Source organism: Macaca nemestrina, chromosome 5, assembly GCF_043159975.1.
Source record: "Macaca nemestrina isolate mMacNem1 chromosome 5, mMacNem.hap1, whole genome shotgun sequence".
Taxonomy (NCBI): Eukaryota; Metazoa; Chordata; class Mammalia; order Primates; family Cercopithecidae; genus Macaca; species Macaca nemestrina.
The window spans coordinates 15,629,773-15,654,667 of NC_092129.1; the positions used below are offsets into that span (position 1 = coordinate 15,629,773).

General features: G+C 44.0%; 2 protein-coding genes, 1 long non-coding RNA gene and 1 other non-coding gene across 9 annotated transcripts in view; 3 read left to right on the forward strand and 1 right to left on the reverse strand.

The window, feature by feature from the left end:
* The window catches only part of LOC105492076 (uncharacterized), a 101,672-nt gene extending 77,665 nt beyond the window's left edge, over positions 1-24,007 (reverse strand). The window contains exons 1-3 of the long non-coding RNA XR_011623290.1: positions 12,467-24,007; positions 9,221-9,999; positions 2,020-4,238 (exon numbers count right to left, since the gene is read on the reverse strand). This is a non-coding gene — a long non-coding RNA (uncharacterized lncRNA). The remainder of the gene's footprint in view (positions 1-2,019; positions 4,239-9,220; positions 10,000-12,466) is intronic.
* LOC105492075 (general transcription factor IIIC subunit 6) lies at positions 2,312-11,870 on the forward strand. 3 transcript variants are annotated; one of them, XM_011758957.2, is made up of 6 exons: positions 2,312-2,450; positions 2,800-2,880; positions 4,074-4,137; positions 4,226-4,270; positions 6,065-6,178; positions 11,511-11,870. In XM_011758957.2, exons 1-6 carry the CDS (start codon positions 2,397-2,399, stop codon positions 11,789-11,791), a joined length of 639 nt encoding a protein of 212 aa, XP_011757259.1. In that variant the 5' UTR covers positions 2,312-2,396; the 3' UTR covers positions 11,792-11,870. The 3 variants fall into 3 exon arrangements, with proteins under 3 accessions (XP_011757259.1, XP_070952418.1, XP_011757260.1); XM_071096317.1 differs by lacking the exon at positions 6,065-6,178 and having other exon boundaries at positions 2,317-2,453; XM_011758958.3 differs by lacking the exon at positions 4,226-4,270 and having other exon boundaries at positions 2,317-2,453.
* Positions 6,817-6,920, forward strand: LOC112428529 (small nucleolar RNA U13). Its single transcript, XR_003020512.2, has one exon. It is a non-coding gene; the product is annotated as a small nucleolar RNA U13 (small nucleolar RNA).
* A 594-nt stretch (positions 24,008-24,601) lies between the features above and the next one.
* Positions 24,602-24,895, forward strand: part of LOC105492078 (ribosome production factor 2 homolog) — a 47,333-nt gene continuing 47,039 nt past the window's right edge. For 2 of the 4 annotated variants that reach the window (XM_071096319.1, XM_071096322.1), the window contains exon 1: positions 24,602-24,692. In XM_071096319.1, the coding sequence (XP_070952420.1) occupies positions 24,670-24,692 (23 nt within the window). In that variant the 5' untranslated portion in view covers positions 24,602-24,669. Of the gene's footprint in view, positions 24,693-24,735; positions 24,881-24,895 lie in introns of those variants that run through there. The other 2 variants (XM_071096318.1, XM_071096321.1) reach the window with 2 other exon arrangements.

Below are 24,895 nucleotides of genomic sequence, written 5' to 3' on the forward strand. Positions count from 1 at the left end.
TATACACGTGTTTTTGTAAACACACAGAATATCTTTGAAAGGATATAAAAGAAACTAGTACAAATGGTTGGGGGACAGGGGTGGAAGGCTCACTTTCTGGCCGGGTGAGGCGTCTCATGCCTGTAATCCCAGCACTTTGGGAGGCCGAGGCAGGTGGATCACTTGAGGTCAGGAGTTCGAGGCCAGCCTGGCCAACATGGCAAAACCCTGTCTCTACTAAAAATACAAAAATTAGCCAGGTGTGGTATCACACACCTGTAATCCCAGCTACTAGGATGGCTCAGGCACACCGCGCCTGGTGTAAGCAAAATTATTTTCATTCTCATATAATAAATAAGAAAACTGATGGCCGGGCGCGGTGGCTCACTCCTGCAATCCCAGCACTTTGGGAGGCCGAGACGGCGGATCACGAGGTCAAGAGATCGAGACCATGCTGGCTAACACGGTGAAACCCTGTCTCTACTAAAAATACAAACGAATTAGCCGGGCGTGGTGGCGGGTACCTCCAGTCCCAGCTACTCGGGAGGCTGAGGCAGGAGAATGGCGTGAACCCGGGAGAAGGAGCTTGCAGTGAGCCGAGATCGCGCCACCGCACTCCAGTCTGGGCGACTGAGCAAGACTCCATCTCAAAAAAAGAAAGAAGAAAGAAAACTGAGGTTGGAAAAGTTCACAATTATTAAGCTTCAGAGCTAGAATTCAAATGTACTTCTAACAGGTCCAGTGTTCCTTCTACTTTTTTAAACTATGAAATACATTTAATTAGGCAACTGGACAAAAATATACACAGAAGAGTGTTTACTACAATGTTATTTACAATATCCACAAATTGTAAATAACCTATGTGTTAAAAAATAGAGGATCAAGTTATGGCACACTCATACAACCATTATGTAAAGACAGGCACTGTGGCGTGCACCTGTAGTCCCAGTTACTTAGGAAGCAGAGATAGGAGGCTCCCTTTGAGCCCAGGAGTTTGAGGGTACACGGAGCTACGATGGCACCACTGCATTCCAGGCTGGGCCACAGAGCCAGACCCTGTCACAAAAAAGAAAGGAAAGAAAGAGAGAAAGAGAAAGAAACAAAGAATAAAAGAGAGCAGCATACTAAAAAAATTATATATTACTACTAATAATAGATTAAATGCACTTTAAATGCTTACTATGTGCTGAATACTGGGCTAAATTTATTTTATATGTATTGTCTCATTTAATCCTCACAATAACCAATCTGCCCAAAGCCTTGCTGTTAAAGCAGTAGAACTTGACAGGTATTAAAATCCAAAGCTCAGGTTGGGCGCGGTGGCTCATGCCTGCAATCCCAGCATTTTGGGAGGTCAGGAGTTCGAGACCAGCCTGACCAACATGGAGAAACCCCGTCTCTAATAAAAAATAACAGAATTAGCCGGGCGTGGTGGCGCATGCCTATAATCGCAGCTACTCGGGAGGCTGAGGCAGGAGAATCGCTTGAACCTGGGAAGTGGAGGTTGCAGTGAGTCCAGATGACACTATTGCACTCCAGCCTGGGCAACAAGAGCAAAACTCCATCTCTAAATAAATAAATATCCAAAGCTCATGATCTTAACCACTAGATCATGCTATCTCAGGTAGGAAGACCATTTCTTTCGAAGACCATTTCTTTCATAATCAGAAACATCTATGGGATACTTTAAGAAAATTCTGTTCAAACTTCTCTTGCCCACGTCTCTGTATTGCTATAACAATGTGTATCTCTACAGCACTTGCTTGGGTCCATTTATATACCTCTCACAGATCCTATGCTCCTGCAGGCCTAAAACTTAAGCCCACTTTCTATTTTTCATAGCTCCTGGTGCAGTGCTTTTTACCGTGTAGGCGCTCATTAGTGTTAAACTGAATGTGCCTTTAACTTGGCTTGGGGGACGTTGAATTGAGGATGAGCGCTGACACAATATTAATAATTTCTTTCCAAGAAATGTGCTCGGGTCAACACAAGGCCTTTCTATCCATGATCCGCCTGAAACCATGGTTTCCTTGCTTTCACCTTTATCCCCTGTGCCTTGCCAGTCCTCCCCGCCAGCGGGACCGGGAGCCCGGCGACTCCCTAGATCGCAGGCCCTGTCTTGCGTGACCGACAGCGCTCCGCTGCCTACAGCAGCCTAGCCCCCGCCCCCGCTTTCAGTCACTAAGCAAGGAGTGGGCCGTTGCGAGTCTCCACGCGAGCACCAGCGCTCTCGGCGCCCGTAGCCACCCGCCCACCGGAAGCCGACATCTTGAGTTCTGGCAGGAGCGGTTTGCGCGGCGAGGAGCGGAGTGGCAGGAACCCAGTGAGCTGCTCCGCGTAGGAGCTGCTGCCCGCACTCAAGATGGCGGCTCCGGGCGGGCGTGGCCAGTGACTAGGAGGCGAAGCGCCAAGGGACCATGGCGGCGGCCGACGAGCGGGGTCTGGAAGACGGAGAAGAGGAGGAAGAGGAGGTAGTAAGCGCTACGCCGAAAGCCTGCACCGCAGTGGCGGTGATACCTGTGCTGGCCGTGTGTGGGGAAGGGAGTCGGGGAGCTGCGGGCGGGAGGGAGGCCCCGACGCTCCTCACCGGCTTCTTGCTCCTGGGCACGCGGAGCCGGGCAGCTTGGGACCTGAGCCCTAATCGTCACCCCGTACTTAGGATGGGAAGTACCGGGAAGTTACCTTAGGTAGCGTCGTTTCCTCTTGCTGAAAACAGAGTCCTGTTTTCACAAAGGTGGGATTTTTGGCTTCTTTTGCTAATTGCTCCCTCTTGCCCGCTCGCGTGCTAGCATGTTAATTAACCCCTCTTTCTTTCACCAGGAGCAGTTGGTTCTGGTGGAATTATCAGGAATTATTGATTCAGACTTTCTCTCAAAATGTCAAAATAAATGCAAGGTTTTGGTGAGTTTTCTGGACTTGGGGGGATTGTTCTAGAGTTTCTTAAATGTAAAACAAGAATGGTGAAATACCTGTCCACAAGTATTGATATATTTATTTCACCTTACAAAGCAGTGAACTCTAAGGATAAGAAGTACACTAAATATAATTAATTAATAAATATATAATTAAGTGTAATGTAAAAGTACAGGGGTACTATGGGAGCAGATAGGAGAAAATGGCTAACTTTGCTTGCTTGTTTGAATGTGTGGCTGAAGAGAAAGTTACAGATTTGGAGGAAGTAACATTGTGATATGGAACAGTACATATATTCCTATAATCTCAGCACTCCTATAATCTCAGCAGAGGTGGGAGGATCACTTGAGCCCAGGAATTGGAGACCATCCTGGGCAACATAGCGAGACCCCCTCTCTACAATAATAATAACAATAAATGGCTGGGCGCGGTGGCTCACGCCTGTAATCCCAACAGTTTGGGAGGCCGAGGTGGATGGATCACGAGGTCAGGAGTTGGAGACCAGCCTGGCCAACATGGTGAAATCCCATCTCTACTAAAATACAAAAATTAGCCGGGGATGGTGGTGGACGCCTGTAATCCCAGCTACTCGGGAGGCTGAGAGAGGAGAACCGCGTGATCCCTGGAGGCGGAGGTTGCAGTGACCGAAATCGCGCCACTGCACTCCAGCCTGGGCAACAAAGGGCAAAACTCCATCTCAAAAAATAAAAATAAAAATAAAAAATAAATTAGCTGGGCATGGTGGCATGCTCCTGTGGTCCCTGCTGCTCAGGAGGCTGGGGTGGGAGGATTGCCTGAACCCTCGTGGTCAAGGCTGCAGTGAGCCATGATCATGCCACTGCATTCCAGCCTGGGTGACAGAGCTAGACACTGTCTCAAAAAATAGATAGATGACAGATAGATAGACTCTTTGCACTACTGTTGACAAAACTTCCTCTGTTCTTAGCTTACTCTTGAAGAAGATGCTGATTGAAATAGACCTTGTTACTTGAGTATGAATTAAGTAGTCTTCAAGTTGTAGCTGCTGTGATCAGAGCAATTGTAGTTTATCCTGTACTTGGTAGGACAAGATGCTCTAGAGTTTCCCCAGTTTTGGAGATTAGTTTCCTTGGTAGCAAGGTTATAATGTTGAAGCCTTTTTCTAATCATGTTTTTTTTTCTGATCCTTTATTCTGTTGTAGGGCATTGACACTGAGAGGCCCATTCTGCAAGTGGACAGCTGTGTCTTTGCTGGGGAGTATGAAGGTAGGAGGATGTCAGATAGTTGGAACTCTTTCTGATATGGGCCTTTCAGAGATGGTAGCTCTTCTCAACAATTTGTATTTTTCTGTAGACACTCTTGGGACCTGTGTTATATTTGAAGAAAATGTTGAACATGGTAAGTGATTACTAGCCCAGCCCTTTTTAATATGAACTATTTCAATCATACTTAAGCATAATAAACATTAAATATCTCATGTATCCATTGTCTAGCTGTATCATATCCTACCATTTTCCCAAATGTGACGCAGATTATAGTTTAAAAAAAAACATGCCAGGCTGGGCCAGGTGGCTTAATCCTGTAATCCCAGCACTTTGGGAGGCCAAGGCAGGCAGATCACTTGAGGCCAGGAGTTCGAGACCAGCCTGGCCAACATGGCAAAACCCCATTTCTACTAAAAATACAAAAATTAGCTGTGTATGGTGGCATGTGCCTCCCAGCTACTTGGGAGACTGAGGTATGAGGATTGCTTGAACCGGGGAGGTGGAGGTTGCAGTGAACCGATATCGTACCACTGCACTCCAGCCTGGGCAACAGAGCTAGACTATGTGTCAAAAACAAACCCATTCCAGATACATTTGAAGTCCTTCTCTCCATTTCCAAACTTGTTTCTCTCCCTCTGTCTTCAGAGATCATCACTCTCCTGAATTTTTTTTTTTTTTGGAGACAGAGTCTTACTCTGTCACCCAGGCTAGAGTGCAGTGGCATGATCTCGGCTCACTGCAGCCTCCTGTACTTGGTAGGTTCAAGCAATTCTCCTGCCTCAGCCTCCTGAGTAGCTGGGATTACAGGCGCCTGTCACCACGCCCAGGTAATTTTTGTATTTTTGGTAGAGACGGGGTTTCACCATGTTGGCCAGGCTGGTCTCAAACTCCTGACCTCAAGTGACCTGCCTGCCTCGGCCTCTCAAAGGGATCGTCTCAAAAAGATTACAGGTGTGAGCCACTGCTCCTGGCCAAGGAATAAAAGAACGGCTACTTCACAGGCAGAGCAGCCTACTTTCTAAAGTATGATATCAATTTACACTCACAGTAGCAATGTATGGAAGTGTCTGTGCTTCGTATCCTTGGCTCAAGGGCCTCATCTTCCCTCCTGCCTAGGCATAGAGTTTTCTGAAAGTTTCAACTCCAGGCAGCAGGTTGGCAGCAATTTTTTTTCTCAGCCTGTCGTGATTGAGAATGTCCCTACTCCACACTTTGGCTTCAGGTAGTAAGTCTGACTTTGGTCCTTCATTTGAGTGGTAGAATTTTAGATCCCAATACGCTATAGGGTAAAATTCCTGGCCCCAATTTCTACTTCAAGGATGAAGCCTGTTAGACCTGTGGGTTTAATCGCACTCATAACTTTGTGTTTCTGACCTCTGAAGATGTTTGTTACTTTTGAATCCAGTTGTACTTTCAGTTGTTAATGTTTTTGTTTTTTTTTTTTTTTTTTTTTGAGACAAGAGTTTTGCTCTTGTTGCCCAGGCTGGAGTGCAGTGGCACAATCTCTGCTCACTGCAACCTCCGCCTCCTGGGTTCAAGCAATTCTCCTGTCTCAGCCGCCCAAATAGCTGGGATTACAGGCATGTGCCACCATGCCCAGCTAATTTTTTGTACTTTTAGTAGAGACGGGGGTTTCATCATGTTGGCCAGGCTGGTCTCGAACTCCTGACCTCAGGTGAACCACCTGCCTCGGCTTCCCAAAGTGCAGGGATTACAGGCATGAGCCACTGTGCCTGGCCTGTTAATGTATTTTATCTGTTATTTTTCTATGCTTGGAGCAGGAGGGATGAGTTATACCTTGAATTTACTACACTGTCTTGACAAGAAGTAGTTTAATCTGACTCCCTACACTGGAATTATTAAGGCTTCATCTTTGTTTTATTTGATAGCACAAGCAGTATAATAATGGAGTTCATTTCTGTTCTAGCTGATACAGAAGGCAATAATAAAACAGTGCTAAAATATAAATGTCATACAATGAAGAAGCTCAGCATGACAAGAACTCTTCTGACAGAGAAGAAGGAAGGAGAAGAAAACATAGGTTAGTTCCCTTATTCTCTGAAAATAGGTGATCCAGTACTGGCTTTGACAGTGGTACATTGATGCCAGGACACTCCTTGTACTTTTTAGTAATAACTATACATGATTTTTGTTTGTTTGTTTTTTTCAGACAGAGTCTTGCTCTGTCACCCGAGCTGGAGTGCACTGGCACAATATCGGCTCACTGCAACCTCCGCCTCCTGGGCTCAAGCAATTCTCTTGCCCCAGCCTCCTGAGCAACAGGGATGACAGGCACCCATCACCACGCCTGGCTAATTTTTTTAGTAGAGACCGGATTTTACCATGTTGGCCAGGCTGGTCTCAAACTCCTGACCTCAAGTGATCCAGCCTACAAAGTGCTGCAATTACAGGTGTGAGCCACTGTGCCTGGCCTCATAATATGTTTAATATATTAAAATGGAGGGTGCTCCATGTAAAGTACCAAGCATAGAGTTAAAATTCAGTTGAACGCTCATATAGCTGAGGGCACTGGGGACGTAGAAATCTTTTATCTGCTTGGCATTGGAAATGACTGAGGACTTTTTGAAGAAACTTGATATCTAAGCCCTAGGGAATTCAGTAGTGCTTCTCTCTCTCTTCTCCTTCCCCCCTCCCCTCTTTAATTAAAAACTTCCTTGTACCTTTTTGTAGTTCATAAGCATGATGATTATGTTTTTACATTCATGTATAAGATGTGCCTCCCTCAAACCTTGTTATGATGTCAGCATATTACCTGTCTGATGTGTGGGGGGAAAAAACTTCCTTGTAAGCAAAGTGGATATGATCACAATAGTTCTCAATTCCCAAGCTGAAATTCCTTGGAAACTTTTGGCAGTTGCAGCAGCTTTCAACAGGCTCACAGCTGGAAAAAGCTGGCTTTTTTTTTTTTTTTTAAAGACAGTCTCTTTCTGTCACTCAGGCTAGAGTATAGTGGAGCCATCTTGGCTCACTGCAACCTCCGCCTCCTGGGTGCAAGTGATTCTCCTGCCTCAGTCTCCCGAGTAGCTGGGATTACAGGTAGCTGGGATTACAGGCATGCACCATTACACCTGAATGATTTTTGTATTTTTATTAGAGACAGGGTTTCGCCATGTTGGCCAGGCTGGTCTTGAACTCCTGACTTCAGATGATCAACCTGCCTCAGCCTCCCAAAGTGCTGGGATTACAGGCATGAGCCACCGCCCCTGGCCAAAAGCTAGCTTTAAATGTGGGGGAGACTCTAGGACCACAATTGTTAGTCATCAGTCTAGTTTTTATTATTATTATTATTTAATTATTTTATTTGAGACAGGGTCTCACTCTGTCACCCAGGCTGGAGTGCAGTGGTGCAGTGTCGGCTCACTGTGACCTCTGCCCCCCATCCCCCTACCTCAGCCTCCCCAGTAGTTGGGACCACAGGCATGTTCCACCATGCCTGGCTGTTTTGTTTTTGTTTTTGTTTTTTCTTTTTTTTGAGATGGAGTTTCACTCCATCGCCCAGGCTGGAGTACAGTGGCGTGATCTCTGCTCACTGCAGCCTCCACCTCCCAGGTTCAAGCAATTCTCTTGTGAGTAGCTGAGACTACAGGCACATGCCACCATGCCCAGCTAATTTTTGTATTTTTAGTAGAAACAGGGTTTCACCATGTTGGTCAGGCTGGTCTGGAACTGACTTTGTGATCTGCCTGCCTTAGCCTCCCAAAGTGCTGGGATTATAGGCGTGAGCTACCGCACCCATCCTTCTTTGTATTTTTAGTAGAGATGGAGTCTCGCCATGTTGCCCAGGCTGGTCTCGAACTCCTGAAGAGACCACTGTGCCCAGGCTTTCTTTTTCTTCTGATGTTTTTCTTTTTTTCTTTTCTGGAGACAGAGTCTTACTCTGTCCCCCAGGCTGGAGTGCAGTGGCGTGATCTCAGCTCACTGCAACCTCTGCCTCCCGGGTTCAAGTGATTCTCCTGCCTCAGCCTCCTGAGTAGCTGGGATTACAGGTACCCACCACCACGCCTGGCTAATTTTTAGTAGAGACAGGGTTTCTTTATCTTATTTTATTTTTTGGAGCCGAGTTTTGCTCTTGTTGCCCAGGCTGGAGTGGGGTGGTGCGATCTTAGCTCACTGCAACCTCCGCCTCCTAGGTTCAAGTGATTCTCCTGCCTCAGCCTCCTGAGTAGCTGGGATTACAGGCATGCACCACCACGCCCAGCTAATTTTGTAATTTTAGTAGAGAGATGGAGTGTCTCCATATTGGTCAGGCTGGTCTCGAACTCCCGATCTCATGTGATCTGCCCACCTCAGCTTCCCAAAGTGCTGGGATTACAGGTGTGAGCCACTGCACCCAACCTTTTTTTTTTTTTTTTAAATAGAGACAGGGTCTTACTATGTTACCCAGCTGGTCTCAACCTCCTGGACTCAAGTGATCCTCCTGCCTCAGCCTCCCAAAGTGTTAGGATTACAGGCATGAGTTCTTAATTTGCATCCACTTACTCTTCTTCACTTGCTGGTCACCACATACTAGAGACTTTTAGACTAGTGCTTCTTTCACCTGAAGTAGACATACGTTTGTGGAGTTGAAAAAACAATAATTTGATGGTTTAAAAGTTCACTGCTCAATAACACATATGAAACTCTAGTAAGATTCTCATGATGAGTATTTATAGCTTAACGGAATAAACATTTGAAGGTACATTGATCTTATAAAATTAATTACATCACCTATATACAACTATATAATAAACCCTTGTTCTTATTATGTATATCCCTGAACTATCCCCTTTTTTAGGCACCTTGTAATAATTATAGGAAGAAAGTGGTACTAGGTTCTAGAATAAACTTAAAAGGCTGACATGTATCATAAGCTTAGCTATCATTGGGATATTCTTATTAAAGGAAGTTACGAGTTTCCTCTTCGTAGTCTTTAATAATCTGACAGATCTTTGGGAATATTTGGGTGTTTTGTTTAGTCAAATAAATGAGCAACCAACAATTCGAGTCTGCATTAGTTATCTACTGCTGCATAACAAATTACCTCTAAACTTAACAGCTTAAAACAACAACAGAAAACCAGTACCTTACAGTTTCTGTGAATCAGGAATTTGGGAGCAGTTTAGGTAGGTGGTTCTGGCTCCAGGTCTCCAATAAGGTTGCAGTCAAAATGTTATCTGGGCTGCAGTCATCTGAAGGCTTGACTAATGCTGGAAATCTGATTGTAAAATGGCTTATTCATCAAAATCAATTCAAAATTTATTTTGGTTGTTGGCAGGAGGCCTCAGTTCCTTGCCATGTTGTTCTCACAGGACTGTTTGAATGTCCTCCTGATACGGCAGCTGGCTTCTCTCAGATAAAGTATTCCATGAAAACAAGGTAGAAGCCACAGTGTCTTTTATGAACTAGACTTAGAAGTCACAGTCTTGGCTGGGCACGGTGGCTCATGCCTGTAATCCCAGCACTTTGGGAGGTCAAGGCAGGCAGATCACTTGAGGTCAGGAGTTCAAGACCAGCCTGGCCAACATGGTGAGACCCCCATCTCTACTAAAAATACAAAAAATTAGCCAGGTGTGGTGGCACATGCCTGTAGTCCCAGCTACTCGGGAGACTGAGGTGGGAGAATTGCTTGAACCCGGTAGGCAGAGGTTGCAGTGAGCCGAGATCACGCTATTGCACTCTAGCCTGGGCGACAAAGCGAGACTCTGTCTCAAAAAAAAAAAAAAAAAAGAAAGAAGTCACAGTCTTGTCATTTCCACAATATCTTACTCAGTGTGGGACAGGACTACATAGGGGCATGAATACCAGGAAGGTGAAGATCATTGGGGACCATCTTGTAGGCTGGCTACCAAACACAGCTCCATGCTGGAGGTAAAACAGAACAGTGAGGAAGTGTGACCCTTACCTTCTAGGAACTTGCATTCTGAAGTAAATTACATTGAAACAGACACGGACGGCCGGGCGCGGTGGCTCAAGCCTGTAATCCCAGCACTTTGGGAGGCCGAGACGGGTGGATCACGAGGTCAGGAGATCGAGACCATCCTGGCTAATACGGTGAAACCCCATCTCTACTAAAAATACAAAAAACTAGCCGGGCGAGGTGGCGGGCGCCTGTGGTCCCAGCTACTCGGGAGGCTGAGGCAGGAGAATGGCGGGAACCCGGGAGGCGGAGCTTGCAGTGAGCTGAGGTCCGGCCACTGCACTCCAGCCCGGCGACAGAGCGAGACTCCGTCTCAAAAAAAAAAAAAAAAGAGAGACACGGACGAATATGAGTGAACATCAAATTCATTCTATTTTAAGTATTATGCTAAATAACAGAATAAAGGATAGCTTCAAGATTTTGAGCCTGGCTGACTAGGAGAATGATGTTATTGCAGGAAAAAAATATGAACATCTGTAGTTGAAACTGAATTGGAAGAAAAAAGACTAATAACCAGGTGCAGTGGGTCATGCCTGTGATCCCAGCACTTTGGGAGGTGAGGCGGGTGGATGGCTTGAGGTTAGGAGTTCGAGACCAGCCTAGCCAACATGGTGAAATTCCGTCTCTATTGAAATAAAAAATTAGCCGGGCATGGTGGCACACACCTGTAATCCCAGCTACTTGGGGAGCTGAGGCACAAGAATTGCTTGAACTGGGGGGCGGAGGTTGCAGTGAGCCAAGATCGTGGCTGCACTCCAGCCTGGGTGACAGAGCGAGACTTTGTCTTAAAAAAAAAAAAAATTGGCCGGGCGCGGTGGCTCAAGCCTGTAATCCCAGCACTTTGGGAGGCCGAGACGGGCGGATCACGAGGTCAGGAGATCGAGACCATCCTGGCTAACACGGTGAAACCCCGTCTCTACTAAAAAGTACAAAAAACTAGCCGGGCGCGGTGGCGGGCGCCTGTAGTCCCAGCTACTCGGGAGGCTGAGGCAGGAGAATGGCGTAAACCCAGGAGGCGGAGCTTGCAGTGAGCCGAGATCGCGCCACTGCACTCCAGCCTGGGTGACAGAGCGGGACTCCGTCTCAAAAAAAAAAAAAAAAAAAAAATTATAGGGTAGTGGTAAGGTTCCTTGAAGGCATAAGATGGCAGAGAGTGCTCAAATTATATTTCATAATGAGCTGAGAACTGAACTCTGGAAAAAGGCATGGAATAGTAATTGAGGTTGATAACTTGTAGTGATTTTGATGGTACCTACCTAATAGGCATTCCAAGGTCTCTAGAGAAGATGGAAAATATATTTTATCAGTAGTTACAGACACCATATTCCTTGATTTATGTTGGGCTTTCAGTTTGACATGTATTCATATGATAGAGATTTAAATTAAATAAAAATATACTTCACTAAAATTCATTTTTTGTTTCTTTTTGGTTTATTTCTCATCCCTTCCAAATTAGGTGGGGTGGAATGGCTGCAAATAAAGGATAATGATTTCTCCTATCGACCCAACATGATTTGTAGCTTTCTACATGAAAATGAAGACGAAGAAGTGGCAGCCTCAGCCCCAGATAAATCTTTGGAATTGGAAGAGGAAGAGATTCAAATGAACGACAGTTCAAACCTGAGTTGTGAACAGGAGAAACCAATGCACTTGGATATAGAAGATTCTGGTCCTCTTATTGATATACCTTCTGAGACAGAAGGTTCTGTTTTTATGGAAACTCAAATGCTGCCTTAGAAATCACTCCTAGATGAAATTTTTCTCATAACTTGTCAAGAACTTTTTAGAGTTCTTACATAAAAATAATTGCTGTGTAGCTTTCAGTCTTTTAACATTTTTTGGTATTTTATCGGCTATACACACACATGCAGTCATAACACAACTTATTTTACCAGAATCATTTGGGACCAGACATGAATTGGATTTTTAAAATACAGTTTAGGCTGGGTGCAGTGGTTCATACCTGTAATCTCAGCACTTTGGGAAGCTGAGGTGGGAGCATCACTTGAGCAGCCTAGGAGTTTGAGACAATCTGGGTAACATAGGGAGGTCCCATCTCTATAAAAAATTTTTTTAGAATTAGCTGGACACAGTGTCGTGCGCTTATGGTACCAGCTACTGTCAGTTGACCTGGGAGGGTGGCCTGGGACTGGAAGTCGAGGCTGCAGTGAGCTGTGTTTGCACCTCTGTACTCTCGCCTGGGTGACACAGTGACACCCTGTCTCAAAAAATAAGTAAAATGAAATATTTTTAAATGACTTTAGGGACCCTTCTGAGTCCTTTAAATTCAAGGTTTTATTAAGTATATAAAGTTTTCCTTGGAGGCTGTCAAAAATTACTACAAAGTCAGTGACTTAACACAAATGTACTGTCTTACAGTTTTGTAGGTGAGAAGTGTGGCACAGGTCTTACCTGGGCTAAATTCAAGGTGCTGGCAGGAATGCATTCCTTTATGGAGGTTTTGGGCTGGGGGGCAAATCCATTTCCTTGTTTATTTAGTTGTTGGCAGAGTTCAGTGCTTTGCAGTTAAAGGATCAAAGTCTCCTTTCCTTGTTGTCCATTAGCTCAGGGTCATTTCTAGCTTCTGAAGGCTGCCTTCGTTCCTTGGCTCATGATCCCCTTTTCTTCAGAGCCTGCAATAGTGGGTGAAGTCCCTCTCCCATTTTGAATCATTCCTGTTACTTCTTCCATCATCCCTCTCTCTGACCTACCCTTCGGTCTTCCATTTCCACTGTTAAATGTCTGTCTGATTACTCTGGGCCCACTTGGATAATCTCCCTATTTTAAGGTCGATAATTTTTTTTTTTTTCTTTGAGACAGGGTCTCACTCCATCACCCAGGCTGGAGTGCAGTGGCGTGACCACAGCTTACTGCAGCCTTGAACTCCCAGGCTCAAGCCATCCTCCACCTCAGCCTCCTGAGTAGGTGAGACTACAGGCACGCACCACCATGCCAGGCTGTTTTTCTTTTTAATTTTTTTTTAAGAGATGGAGTCTCATTATGTTGCTCAGGCTGGTCTTGAACTTCTGGGCTTTAGTGATCCTCCTGTCTTGGCCTCTCGATGTGCTGGGATTACAGGCGTGAACCACTGCATCCCGCCGAAGTTGTATAACATTAATTCTGGCCAGGTGCAGTGGCTCACACTTGTAATCCCAGCACATTGGGAGGCCAAGGCGGGCAGATCACAAGGTCAGGAGTTTGAGACCAGCCTGGCCAACATGGTGAAACCCCGTCTCTACTAAAAATACAAAAATTAGCCAGGTGTGGTGGTGCACACCTGTAATCCCAGCTATTCAGGAGGCCGAGGCAGGAGAATTGCTTGAACCCGAGAGGCAGAGGTTGCAGTGAGCTGAGATTGCGCCATTGCACTCCAGCCTGGGTGACAGAGTGAGACTCTGTCTCAAAAAAAAAACAAAAAAACATTAATTCCATCTGCAAAGTCTCTTTTGCTAGATCATTTAATATACACAGGCATTAATACTAGAGATTAGGGCATGGAAATCTTTGGGGCTATTTTTAATCTACTACAATAAGTATTTTATTGAGAAAAAGAATTTTGAAGTGCTTAAGGATAAAGGAACAATTCCACATATTCCAGATGTAATTTTGCTCCTTTCCCACTTGAGAAAGATTATTGGAATTCAGCTGTATTCGTTATTTTATTATGGCAGTAAACTAAATCTGTGCTAATTTATATTTTTTAAGTAAATTGTTCACACCCTTTGATACTTTGTTACAGGTTGAGCTGTGTAAAACTGCCAATATTTGATTGTTTCCAACTACAAAAAACAGCAATTTCCTGTAGTTTAACCTAGTCCCAGTAAGTTACATACCTCATGTTAATTACATCTCACAATTGGTGGAGATAAAATTATTTTAACAGATTAGAGAGCTAATGTTCTAGGATGAATAATTTTTTTTTTTTTTTTCCCAAGTTCTGGCTCTATCACCCAGGCTCTAGTGTAGTGGCACAATCTGGGCTCACTGCAACCTCCGCTTCCTGGGCTTAAGCCATCCTCCCACCTCAGCCTCCCTAGTAGCTGGGACTACAGGGGTGTGCGACCACACCCAGCTTATTTTTGTATTTTTTGTAGAGATGGCGTTTTGCCATGTTGCCCAGGCTGGTCTCAAACTCGTGAATTCAAGTGATCCTCCTGCCTTGACAAAGTACTATAATTACAGGTGTGAGCCATCATGCCTGGCCCAAAGAATTTTTTTCTTCAAAAAGTTTTATATTTAATTGGAAAATGACTTACCTTGATAAAAAGCATTTTCAAATAATAAGCAGATGATTATAAGCATAATCTTCCCAATGTCTATATGACTTTTTAATTTTTTTACTTTTTTTGAGATAATCTGTCACTCTTGTTGCCCAGGCTGGAGTGCGGTGGCACGATCTTGGCTCACCATAACCTCCACCTCCCAGGTTCAAGCGATTCTCACGCCTCAGCCTCCCAAGTAGCTGGGATTACAGGCATGTGCCACCATGCCCAGCTAATAATTTATGACTTTTTTTAGTCTCAGTTTTTACTGACAGCTTATTGTTCCCCCTGTATGTATGTATAGGAGAGAATGCTCATTGCCTGACCCAATTATCTGTTCTCCTTTTTTTGCTTTGTATCAGAATCCCAGAATTTATTCAGGTTAGCAATGTGCCTAGCTTTCCTAGCAGATACATGTGGTCATATGACTAAGTTCTGGCATTGACATGGAATAAGAAGTGCTGAGTGATGGAAAAAAAGAAGAAGAAGAAGAAAAAAAACAAGTGCTGAGTGGTGCTTCTGGGACGTTTCCTTAAACTTAAAGGCTTAAAAGGAAGCAGGTGGGCTCATCTTCTGTTCCTGCTGGAACATGGATGTGGTAGCTAGAGCTCCATCCAGCAGGATTCTTGGACTTCAAAGTAACTTTGGAAATAGAAGCCAAGAATGGCAGAGCAGCAATATAGAAGACTGGGTCTTGATACTGTGAGATTACCCTGGACTGCTATGAGTAAAGGGTTAATAAAACCCTTTCATTTTTCCCGTCTAAATGACCTCGAATTTCGCTTTCAGTACTGTTTCTCTGGAAACCTACTAGGCAAGGTAATAATGGAATGTCAGCTGTAATATTAGGCAATATTGTTTATGATTAAAAATGAGCCCTTAGCTGGGCGCAGTGGTTCACAGTTGTAATCCCAGCACTTTGGGAGGCCAAGATGGATGGATCACTTGAATCCAGGAGTTTGAGACCAGCCTAAGTGGTATGGCAAAATCCTGTCTCTATAAAAAAACAAAAGTAGCTGGGCATGGTGGTGTGCGCCTGTAGTCCCAGTTACTTAGGAGGCTGAGGCAAGAGGATTGCTTGAGCCTAGGAGGTGGAGGTTGCAGTGACCCGAGATCACACCATGCCACTGTACTACAGCTGTGGCAGAACCTTGTCTCAAAAAAAAAAAAAAAACAGACACCTTATTGGTAAACTGTTTGGACCAGGAAGACTAACACGTACTACAAATGCCCACTGGAAAACATGGGCTTTGGAATTCCTTAAGTGTCGTGTTCCTTATTGCAAATATTTCTGGAAGCAACACTCATGTACTGTTTCAACAGGGATTGGTTTTTCTGGAGCATAAAGCTTCTAAGCCTCATGGCTTCTGCACCCATCCAAAATGATCTAGTTTCTTTACCCCTCAGCTGACACTTGGGAGGCTGGAATAAAGACTCCTGCAGAAATAAGTCTCATGCTGCTGTGTTGCTGTGCTGTCCTTTGTTCTGTATCCTGGAATACTAAGTGAGCTGGGTGCCAGATTGCGTTCCACAAGGCTTACTGGGGTCCTGTGATTGTGTCATTCCAAACCTGTAGCTATTGCTGATGTTTAGGCAGAGAAGGCATTGAGGCATTGCCATTTTCTACCTCTGGACTTCTTTTACATAAAGAGGGAAATTAGCTGCTCTCTTTGTTAGGTCACTCTGTAATAGCCAAACATAATACTAATTGATACATATGTATTTTATTTTTTTATTTTTTGAGACAGTCTTCACTCTGTCGCCGAGACTGGAGTGCGGTGGCACGATCTCAGCTCAGTGCAACTTCTGCCTCCTGGGTTCAAGCAATTCTCCTGCCTCAGCCTCCCATGTAGCTGGAATTACAGGCGTGAACCACCATGCCTGGCTAATTTTTTGTATTTTTAGGAAAGACAGGGTTTCGCCATGTTGGCCAGGCTGGTCTCCAACTCCTGACCTCAAGTGATCCACCTGCCTTGGCCTCCCAAAGTGCTGGGATTACAGGCATAAGCCACCGCACCCGGCCTGATACATATGTATTTTAGAAAACATGAAAAATATTAAAGAGTAGGCCAGGCACGGTGGCTCATGCCTGTAATCCCAGCACTTCGGGAGGCCAAAGCAGGAGGACTGCTTAAACTAGGAGTTCAAGACCAGCCTGGGCAAGAGAGCAAGACCTCATCTCTATTTAAAAAAGTATAAAGAAATAAAATATTCCCGAGATTTGTAATCTTGCCAAAGAAACTGATCTACACTATAGTGTAGTTCTACCTTAAGTTGAGAGGAAAATAAAATCTTAAATTCTGATGAAAACATACGTGTTAAGCTCCTTACCTATTTATAAGTGTTTCAAATTTAGTAAAATAGTCTTATTTTTTAACTATATAATATTTTGTGAGACTAGAATTTCATTTATGAATTTCTTTGCCATTAATTGCCTTAGTAACTCACTAGGATTACCTAAAAGCTAATGTTAGAACCAGAATCCCTGCATAGTTATCACACTAAGTACTACTTTTTAAAAAAATTAATAATATTATTTTTAAAAAATAGAGAAGGGGTTTTGCCAGTTGCCTAGGCTGGTCTTGAGCTCCTGTGCTCAAGCCGTCTGCCTGCCTTGGCCTCCCACTAAGTACTACTTTTGACACTAAATACAGTGGATTGCTTTTGTTGACAAATAATACTTTTCAATTTAGAAGGATCATATTGTTGCCTGGGCGCGGTGGCTCACGCCTGTAATCCCAACACTTTGGGAGGTCGAGGTCGAGGTAGGCAGATTCCTTGAGGCCAGGAGTTCGAGACCAGCCTGGACAACATGGCAAAACCCCATCTCTACAAAAAATATAAAAATTAGCTGGGTGTGGTGTTGCACACCTGTAGTTGCAGCTACTCAGGAGGCTGAGGTAGGAGGACCACCTGAGCCCAGGGAAGTCAAGGCTGCAATGAGCTGTGACTATACCACTACATTCCAGCCTGGGCAATAGAGCAAAACCCTGTCTCAAAAAAAAAAAAAAAAAAAAAAAAAAAAAAGACTGTATTGTTAAGGTGCATCATGGAGAATTATTCCTTAAGCCCATTACAAAATATGTTTGCGGCTGGGCACGGTGGCTCACACCTGTAATCCCAGCACTTTGGGAGGTCAAGGCAGGTGGATCATGAGGTCAGGAGATCGAGACCATCCTGGCTAACAAGGTGAAACCCCGTCTATACTACAAATACAAAAACATTAGCCAGGCGTGGTGATACACGCCTGTAGTCCCAGCTACTTGGGAGGCTGAGGCAGGAAAATCGCTTGAACCCAGGAGGTGGAGGTTGCAGTGAGCCAAGATCGTGCCACTGCACTCTAACCTGGGCAACAGAGCGAGACTCTGTCTCAAAATGTTTGCAAGTTCACTTATTTATTCATTATGTACTGCATGGCAGATCATAAATTTATGGACAGCCAGCTCAGTGAAACTATTGACGATATATACTTTTCTATTCGTATAGCAGCAGTTTTTAATTTTTTAGAATCTGTTTTTATTTCCTCTTGTTCCAACAGCTTAAGTGAAAATATTCAACTTTCCTAATATGTCTAAGGTTTACATGGAATTATCTTCCAGAAATGTTTGTATTGATTTTGGAGATGAATTTGCTACATTTTATGACTTTGACCATTATTTCCTTGTGGAATGAGAAAATGCTGTTTATAAAATTGTCTACAAGTACATTTTACTTTATTAATACAGTACAAAGTAAATATACACCTTTGTTAATGTCAATTTGTAGCTGGTAGTTACTGATAGTACATGGGTTCAAGGCAGCCATACACCTGCTTTTTTTTTTTTTTTTGAGACAGTCTCACACTGTCACCAAGGTTGGACTGCAGTGGCACGATCTCTGCTCACTGCAACCTCCGCCTCCCAGGCTAAAGTGATCCTCCTACCATAGCCTCCCAAGTGGCTGGAACCACAGGCACATGCCACGACACCCAGCTAATGTTTTGTATTTTTTGGTAGAGACAGGGTTGCACCATGTTGCTCAGGCTGGTTTTGAATTCCTGAGCTTAGGAGATCCACCTGCCTCGGCCTTCCAGTGCTGGGATTACAGGGGTGATCCACGGAGCCCGGCCATACTTGTGTATCATTAATAAGAAGGTCAAAATAGTAGAGGTTCTACTTTTCTCAGATCCAAAATAAGATCTCTTTTACTATCATGTCTTGAAAATTTCATTTTGTACTCATATTTCATGCTCCCATTTGGGCACTGTATTATTTTCCACTATTGCTGTTAACAAATCACCACAAACTTAGTGGCTTAAACCAACATCAATTTATTATCTTACAGTTCTGGAGGTCAAATTCTTAGTTCAAGGCTGGGCGTGGTGGCTAACACCTGTAATCCCAGCACTTTGGGAGGCCAAGGCAGGCAGATCACTTGAGGTCAGGAGTTTGAGACCGGCCTGGCCAACATGGTGAAACCCCATCTCTACTAAAAATACAAAAAAATTTAGCTGGGCATGGTTGTCCATTCCTGTAATCCTAGCTACTTGGGAGGCTGAGGTGGGAGGATTGCTTGAACCCAGGAGGCAGAGGTTGCAGTGAGCTGAGATCATGCCATTGCACACTCCAGCCTAGGCAACAGAGCAAGACTCCATCTCAAAAAAAAAAAAAAAAGTTCGAGTCTTATGGGGCTAAAATCAAGATGTTAGTAGGGCTCCAGGCAGCTCCAGGAGAGAATCTCTTTCCTTGCTTTTTCCAGGTTCTAGAGGCTGCCTGAATTCCTTGGTTTGTAGCTCCTTCCTCCATATTCAAAGCCAGCTGCATTACCTCTTATCTCTCTCACTCCGACCTCTGCTTCCATTATCACATTTCCTTCTCTGACTCTTAAACTTCTACCTCCCTCTTATAAAGTCCATTGTCATTAGATTGGTGCTCATCTGGAAAATCCAGGATAATCTCCCTATTTTGAAGAATCTTAGCCCGTCCTGCTGCAGCCTTCTGGGTGGCTGGGGTTACAGGCTTCTGCTAGCATGCTCGGCTGATTTTTGCGTTTTTGGTGGAGGCGGGGTTTCACCATGTTGACCAGGCTGGTCTTGGACTCCTGACCTCAGGAGATCTGCCTGCCTCAGCCTCCCAAAGTGCTAGGGACCATGTACTTTCTTATAGGGGGTGCTGCTCTAGTATTTGTTTGCATTAGCTTCTTTCCAAAGAATTTGTCAAGAATAACTTGACCTATATTTAGATTTATAAAATATAATATTTTCTATACTTTTACTCAGCTGTATCGTACATTTTTTAAAATGGTGATTAGTAATTGTGTACTGTTAAATACTAATTTTTTCATGAGAGGCCAGTCCAAATTACATGTATATATCAAAACAACTACAATTTAAGGATAAATGAAATACAATTGTATTAACTTATCTTACAACATGTTACTGAAAAGTTATTAAGGGGAGAATGATAGGGACCATGCCATTCACAAATTATTTTCATGAAAACAATTACTTGAATTAATCAATTTAAGTGTGTGACACTTCTGAATATTTTGTTCATGTCATTCATTTGCTATGCAAATTCTTCACTGTGCAGTGTACTCCTATTTATATTCTGATAATAATGAGTGGTTAATAAAGTTTTACTGAAAAAAAAAAAGATTCTTAGCCGGGTGCAGTGCAGGCTTTGGGGGGCCGAGGCAGGTGGATCACAAGGTCAGGAATTTGAGACCAGCCTGGCCAATATGATGAAACCCCGTCTCTACTAAAAATACAAAAATTAGCCAGGCGTTGTGGTGGGCACCTGCAGTCTCAGCTACTAGGGAGGCTGAGGCAGGAGAATCGCTTGAATCTGGGAGGCAGAAGTTGCAGTGAGCTGAGATCACACCACTGCACACTGTCGCCTGGGCGACAGAGTGAGACTCCATCTCAAAAAAAAAAAAAAAAAATCCTCAATAACATCTGCAAAATCTCACTAACATCACCACCATTCTTACCACTTAACAGCAGACATCACAAACTTTTCCAAAAAACTGAAGAGGAGGGAACACATCCCATCTCAATCTATTAGGCCGGTACTAATCCAATACCGAAGCCAAACAAACATTCCCACTAGAAAACTACAGGCCAATATGATGAATATAGACACAAAAATCCTCAGCAAAATATCAACAGACCGAACGCACCAACATATAAAAAGGATCATACACCATGACCAAATAGGATTGATTCCAGGAATGTAAGGTTGGTTGGACATATGAAAATCAGTGTAATATAAAATGTTAATAGAATAAAGGACAAAACCACATGATCATCTCAATAGATGCAGAAAAAGTACACACAAAATCCAACACACTTGCATGATAAAAAGCATAAAAAGCATTCAACAAACTAGGCAAATAAGTCAGGCTGGGTGCTGTGGCTTACGTATATAATCCCAACACTTTGAGAGGCTGAGGCAAGGGGATTGCTTGAGCCCAGCAGTTTGAGATTAGCCTGGGCAACGTGAGACCCCATCTCTACAAAAAGTTTAAGAATTAGCAAGGTGTTAATTCTTAAATTTTGGGGCTGTGAGACCACAGGCATGGTGGTGCATGCCTGTGGTCTCAGCTACTCAGAAGGCTGAGGTGAGAGGACCGCTTGAGCGCAGGTCAAGGCTGCAGTGAGCTGTGTTCACACCACTGCACTCCAGTCTGGGCGACAAAGGGAGACCCTATCTCAAAAAAAAAAAAAAAAAAGAAAAGAAAAATCCAAGCTGCCTTTGTTGCAGAAATTGAGAAATTGACCCTAAAATTCATATGGAAATTCAATCTTGCAAAAGAGCAAAATCATAGAAGTCACATTTCTTAGTTTCAAAACTTACTACAATGCTATATGGTAATCAAAGTTGTGGAACTAGCATAATGAAAACCAGAGAGATCAATTAAATAGAATTGTGGGTCCAGAAATAAACCCTTACAATTATGGTCAATTGATATTGCAAAAGGATGCTAAGACAATTCAATGGAGAAAGAATAATCTTTTCAACAAATGATGCTGGGACAACTGGATATCCACGTACAAAAGAATAAAGTTGAACCCCTATCTCACACCATATATCAAAATTAAAATGGACCAAAGGCTTAATTATAAGAGCTACAATTAAAAATGTTTGAAAGAAGACATGGGGCAAATCTTTGTGATGTTGGAATAGGGAATGGCTTCTTAGACACAATACCATAGGCACAGGCAACAAAAGGAAAAAATGGATACGCTGCACAAGCAACAAAAGAAAAAAAATAGGTAAACTGGGCTTGAACAAAGTTCAAAAGATCTGTGCTCAAAAGGACATTAACAAGAGAATGAAAAAACCTACTAAATTGGAGAAAATATTTGTAAATTATATATCAGGTAAGGGACTTATATCTAGAATACATGAGAAAATATTAGAACTCAACAATAGGACAACCCAATTTAAAAACTGGGCAAAGGATTTGGATAGGCATTTTCCCAAAGAAGATATAAAAATGGGTAATTAATCAGCACATGAAAACATGTTCACCATTATTTGCCATCAGGGAAATGAAAATCACAATGAGACAGCACTCATATCCATTAGGATGGCTTAATAAAACAGATGGACAATGCTAAGTTTTGGTGAGGAGTGGAGAAATTGGAACTTTTGGTAGATAGAATAATGCTTCCTTCAACTCCCAGCCCAAAGATGTTGAGAACCCCAAGTATCTGTGAATATGTTACTTTACATGCCCAGAAGGAATTTGCTATACAATTAAGGATCTTCAGATTATCATGGATTATCCAGGTGATGCCCATGTAATCACAAGCGTTTTATTAAGAGGGAGTTAGAAGTGTCAGAGCATCACAGAAAAATGGAAGCAGAAGTTCAACTGATGACCTCTGAAGATGGAGAAATGCCAAAATATGCAGACAGTCTCTAGAAGCTGGAAAAAGCCAAGAAACCTATTCTACCCTGAAGCCTCCAGGTGGAAGGTAGTCCTACTGACTTCTTCGATTTATTTTATTTATTTATTTATTTATTTATTTACTTACTTACTTACTTAAGAGACAGAGTCTCACTCTGTTGTCCAGGCTGGAGTACAGTGGTGCGATCTCGGCTTATCACAACCTCCACCTCCCATGTTCAAGTGATTCTCCTGCCCCAGCCTCCCAAGTAGCTGGGACTACAGGTGTGCCACCACACCTGGCTAATTTTTTGTATTTTTAGTAGAGATGGAGTTTCACCATGTTAGCCAGGATAGTCTTGATGTCCTGACCTCGTGATCCGCCCACCTCAGCCTCCGAAAGTGCTGGGATTACAGGCATGAGCCACGGCTCCTGGCCTTCGTTTTAGACCTGCAAAACTATTTCAGACTTCTGACTTCCTGAAGAATAAAATAATAAATGTGTGGTAATTTGTTACAACAGAAATAGGAAACTAATACCAAACCCTCTTACATTGCTCATGGGAAATGTAAGTGGTGCAGGTGCTTTGGAAAACAGTTTACCAGTGCCTCAAAATGTTACACTTAAGAGTTAGCATATGACCCAGCAATTTTACTCCTAGAGAACTGAAAACATATGTCCACACAAAATTTGGAAAATAATATTCAAAGCAGCTGGGTGGGGTGGCACGCGCTTGTGGTCCCAGCTACTTGGGAGGCTGAGGCACTAGAATAGCTTGAACCCGGGAGAGGGAGGTTGCAGTAAGCTGAGATTGCACCACCGCACTCCAGCTTGTGTGACAGAGCGAGACTGTCTCAGACACAAAACAAAGCAAAGCAAAACAAAAAAACACAAAGCAGCATAATCCACAGTAGCCAAAAAATGGGAACCACTCAAATGTACATAAGCTGGCCGGGCACAGTAGCTCACGCCTGTATTCCTAGCACTTTGAGAGGCTGAGGCGGGTGGATTACCTGAGCTCAGGAGTTCAGGTAAGACCAGCCTGGCCAACATGGTGAAACCTTGTCTCTACTAAAAAATACAAAAATTAGCAAGGTGTGGTGGTGCGTGCATGTAATCCCAGCTACTTGGGAGACTGAGGCAGGAGAACTGCTTGAACCTGGGAGGTGGTGGGTGCAGTGAGCCAAGATCGCACCACTGCACTTCAGCCTGGGCGACAGAGCAAGACTACGTCGGAAAAAAAAAAAAAAGTACCTAGGTTGACGAACAGATAAAGAAAATGTGGTATATCCATACAAAGCAATATTATTCAGTGCTAACAAAATGGAAGTACTGATCCACGCTACAACATGTATGAACCTCAAAAACAGATAGTGAAAGAAGTCAGACACAAAAGGCCATACGTTGCACGAATTCATTTATGTATGTTCAGAATACGCAAATCCACCGAACATAAAGTAGATTATTGGTTGCCAAGGGCTGGCAGGAGGGGGAAGTGGGGCTTGGATCGCTACTGGGTTTGTGTGTCGAGGGGGTTCTTTTTGAGGTGATTAAATATTCTGGAATTAGTGGTGATGTTTGCACACCTTTGTGAATACACGAAAAACCAATGAACTGTACACTTTAAAGGGGTAAATTTTATGGTATGTGAATTATGTGGTAACTTAAAAACTGGGGAAAAAATCACGATCAGCAGTACCTTTTCTGCGCATATTTTATGTACTGGGCAACCGTGATAGACAAACTCTGTCACGCTGATCGCACAGTTGTCAATAGTGCCCATTTCACATTAATGTTTTTAGTGATTATGTGAGTACCTACCGTGCAATCAACCTTTCTAGCATCCTGGGATTCCCTGAAGAATAAAATCTGGCTTCTGAATACCTGACTCCAAGTATACAACTAGCGTGTACATCAAACTGTGAGAGTCTATGTTACTTTTTTTTTTTTGAGAAGGAGTCTCGCTCTGTCGCCCAGGCCGGATTTTGCAGTGGTGCGATCTCGGCTCACTGCGACCTCCCTCTCCCGGGTTCAAGCAATTCTCCCTGCCTCAGCCTCCCGAGTAGCTGGGGTTACAGGCGCCCGCCACCACGACCGGCTAATTTTTGTATTTTTAGTAGAGACGGGGTTTCGCCATGTTGGCCAGGCTGGTCTCGAACTCCTGGTATCAGGTGATCCGCCCGTCTAGGCCTCCCAAAATCCTGGAATTACAGGCGTGAGCCACCACACCCGGCCAATGTTACTTAAAAGAATTACCTCGCACCTGTAATTCCGGGAAAGAGCCAGGGCAAAAATCCGTAACCAAGGGAACAGGGCGCGATTCCAATCAAAATGGCCGCCAACACCTCCAGGCACCGTCGGCGAGGGCGTCCCCGGAAGTGGCGTCGCGCTCAGCTTCCGGTTCTGCCTGTTCCGGCGCACGTAATCGCCGGGTGCACGTGCATCCACTTAGTTAAGAGTTGCAGGGAGCAGTAGCGATGGACACTCTGGATCGAGTTGTGTAAGTTCGCTGGTTCTCCGCCCCGGGGAACGTTGGGGTGAAAGGGTCCCGTGATGAGGGTGGTATTGTCTCGGCCTCTCACTCTTCCTGGTTACCCCTCTTCTTGCCTGGGTGGGAGCCGATCGATCACCAGCCGGGGTTTTCCTCAGCGCGAGCTACTTGCCAGGAGACAGTGGGGAAGCTCTCAGGTGGGAGTCGCGGGA

Coding starts and splice junctions, on each gene's coding strand:
- LOC105492075 (XM_011758957.2), top strand. CDS start 2,397: ATGGCGGCGGCCGACGAGCGGGGTCTGGAAGACGGAGAAGAGGAGGAA. Junction 2,451..2,799: donor GAGAAGAGGAGGAAGAGGAG/GTAGTAAGCGCT, acceptor TTCTTTCACCAG/GAGCAGTTGGTTCTGGTGGA. Junction 4,138..4,225: donor CTTTGCTGGGGAGTATGAAG/GTAGGAGGATGT, acceptor ATTTTTCTGTAG/ACACTCTTGGGACCTGTGTT.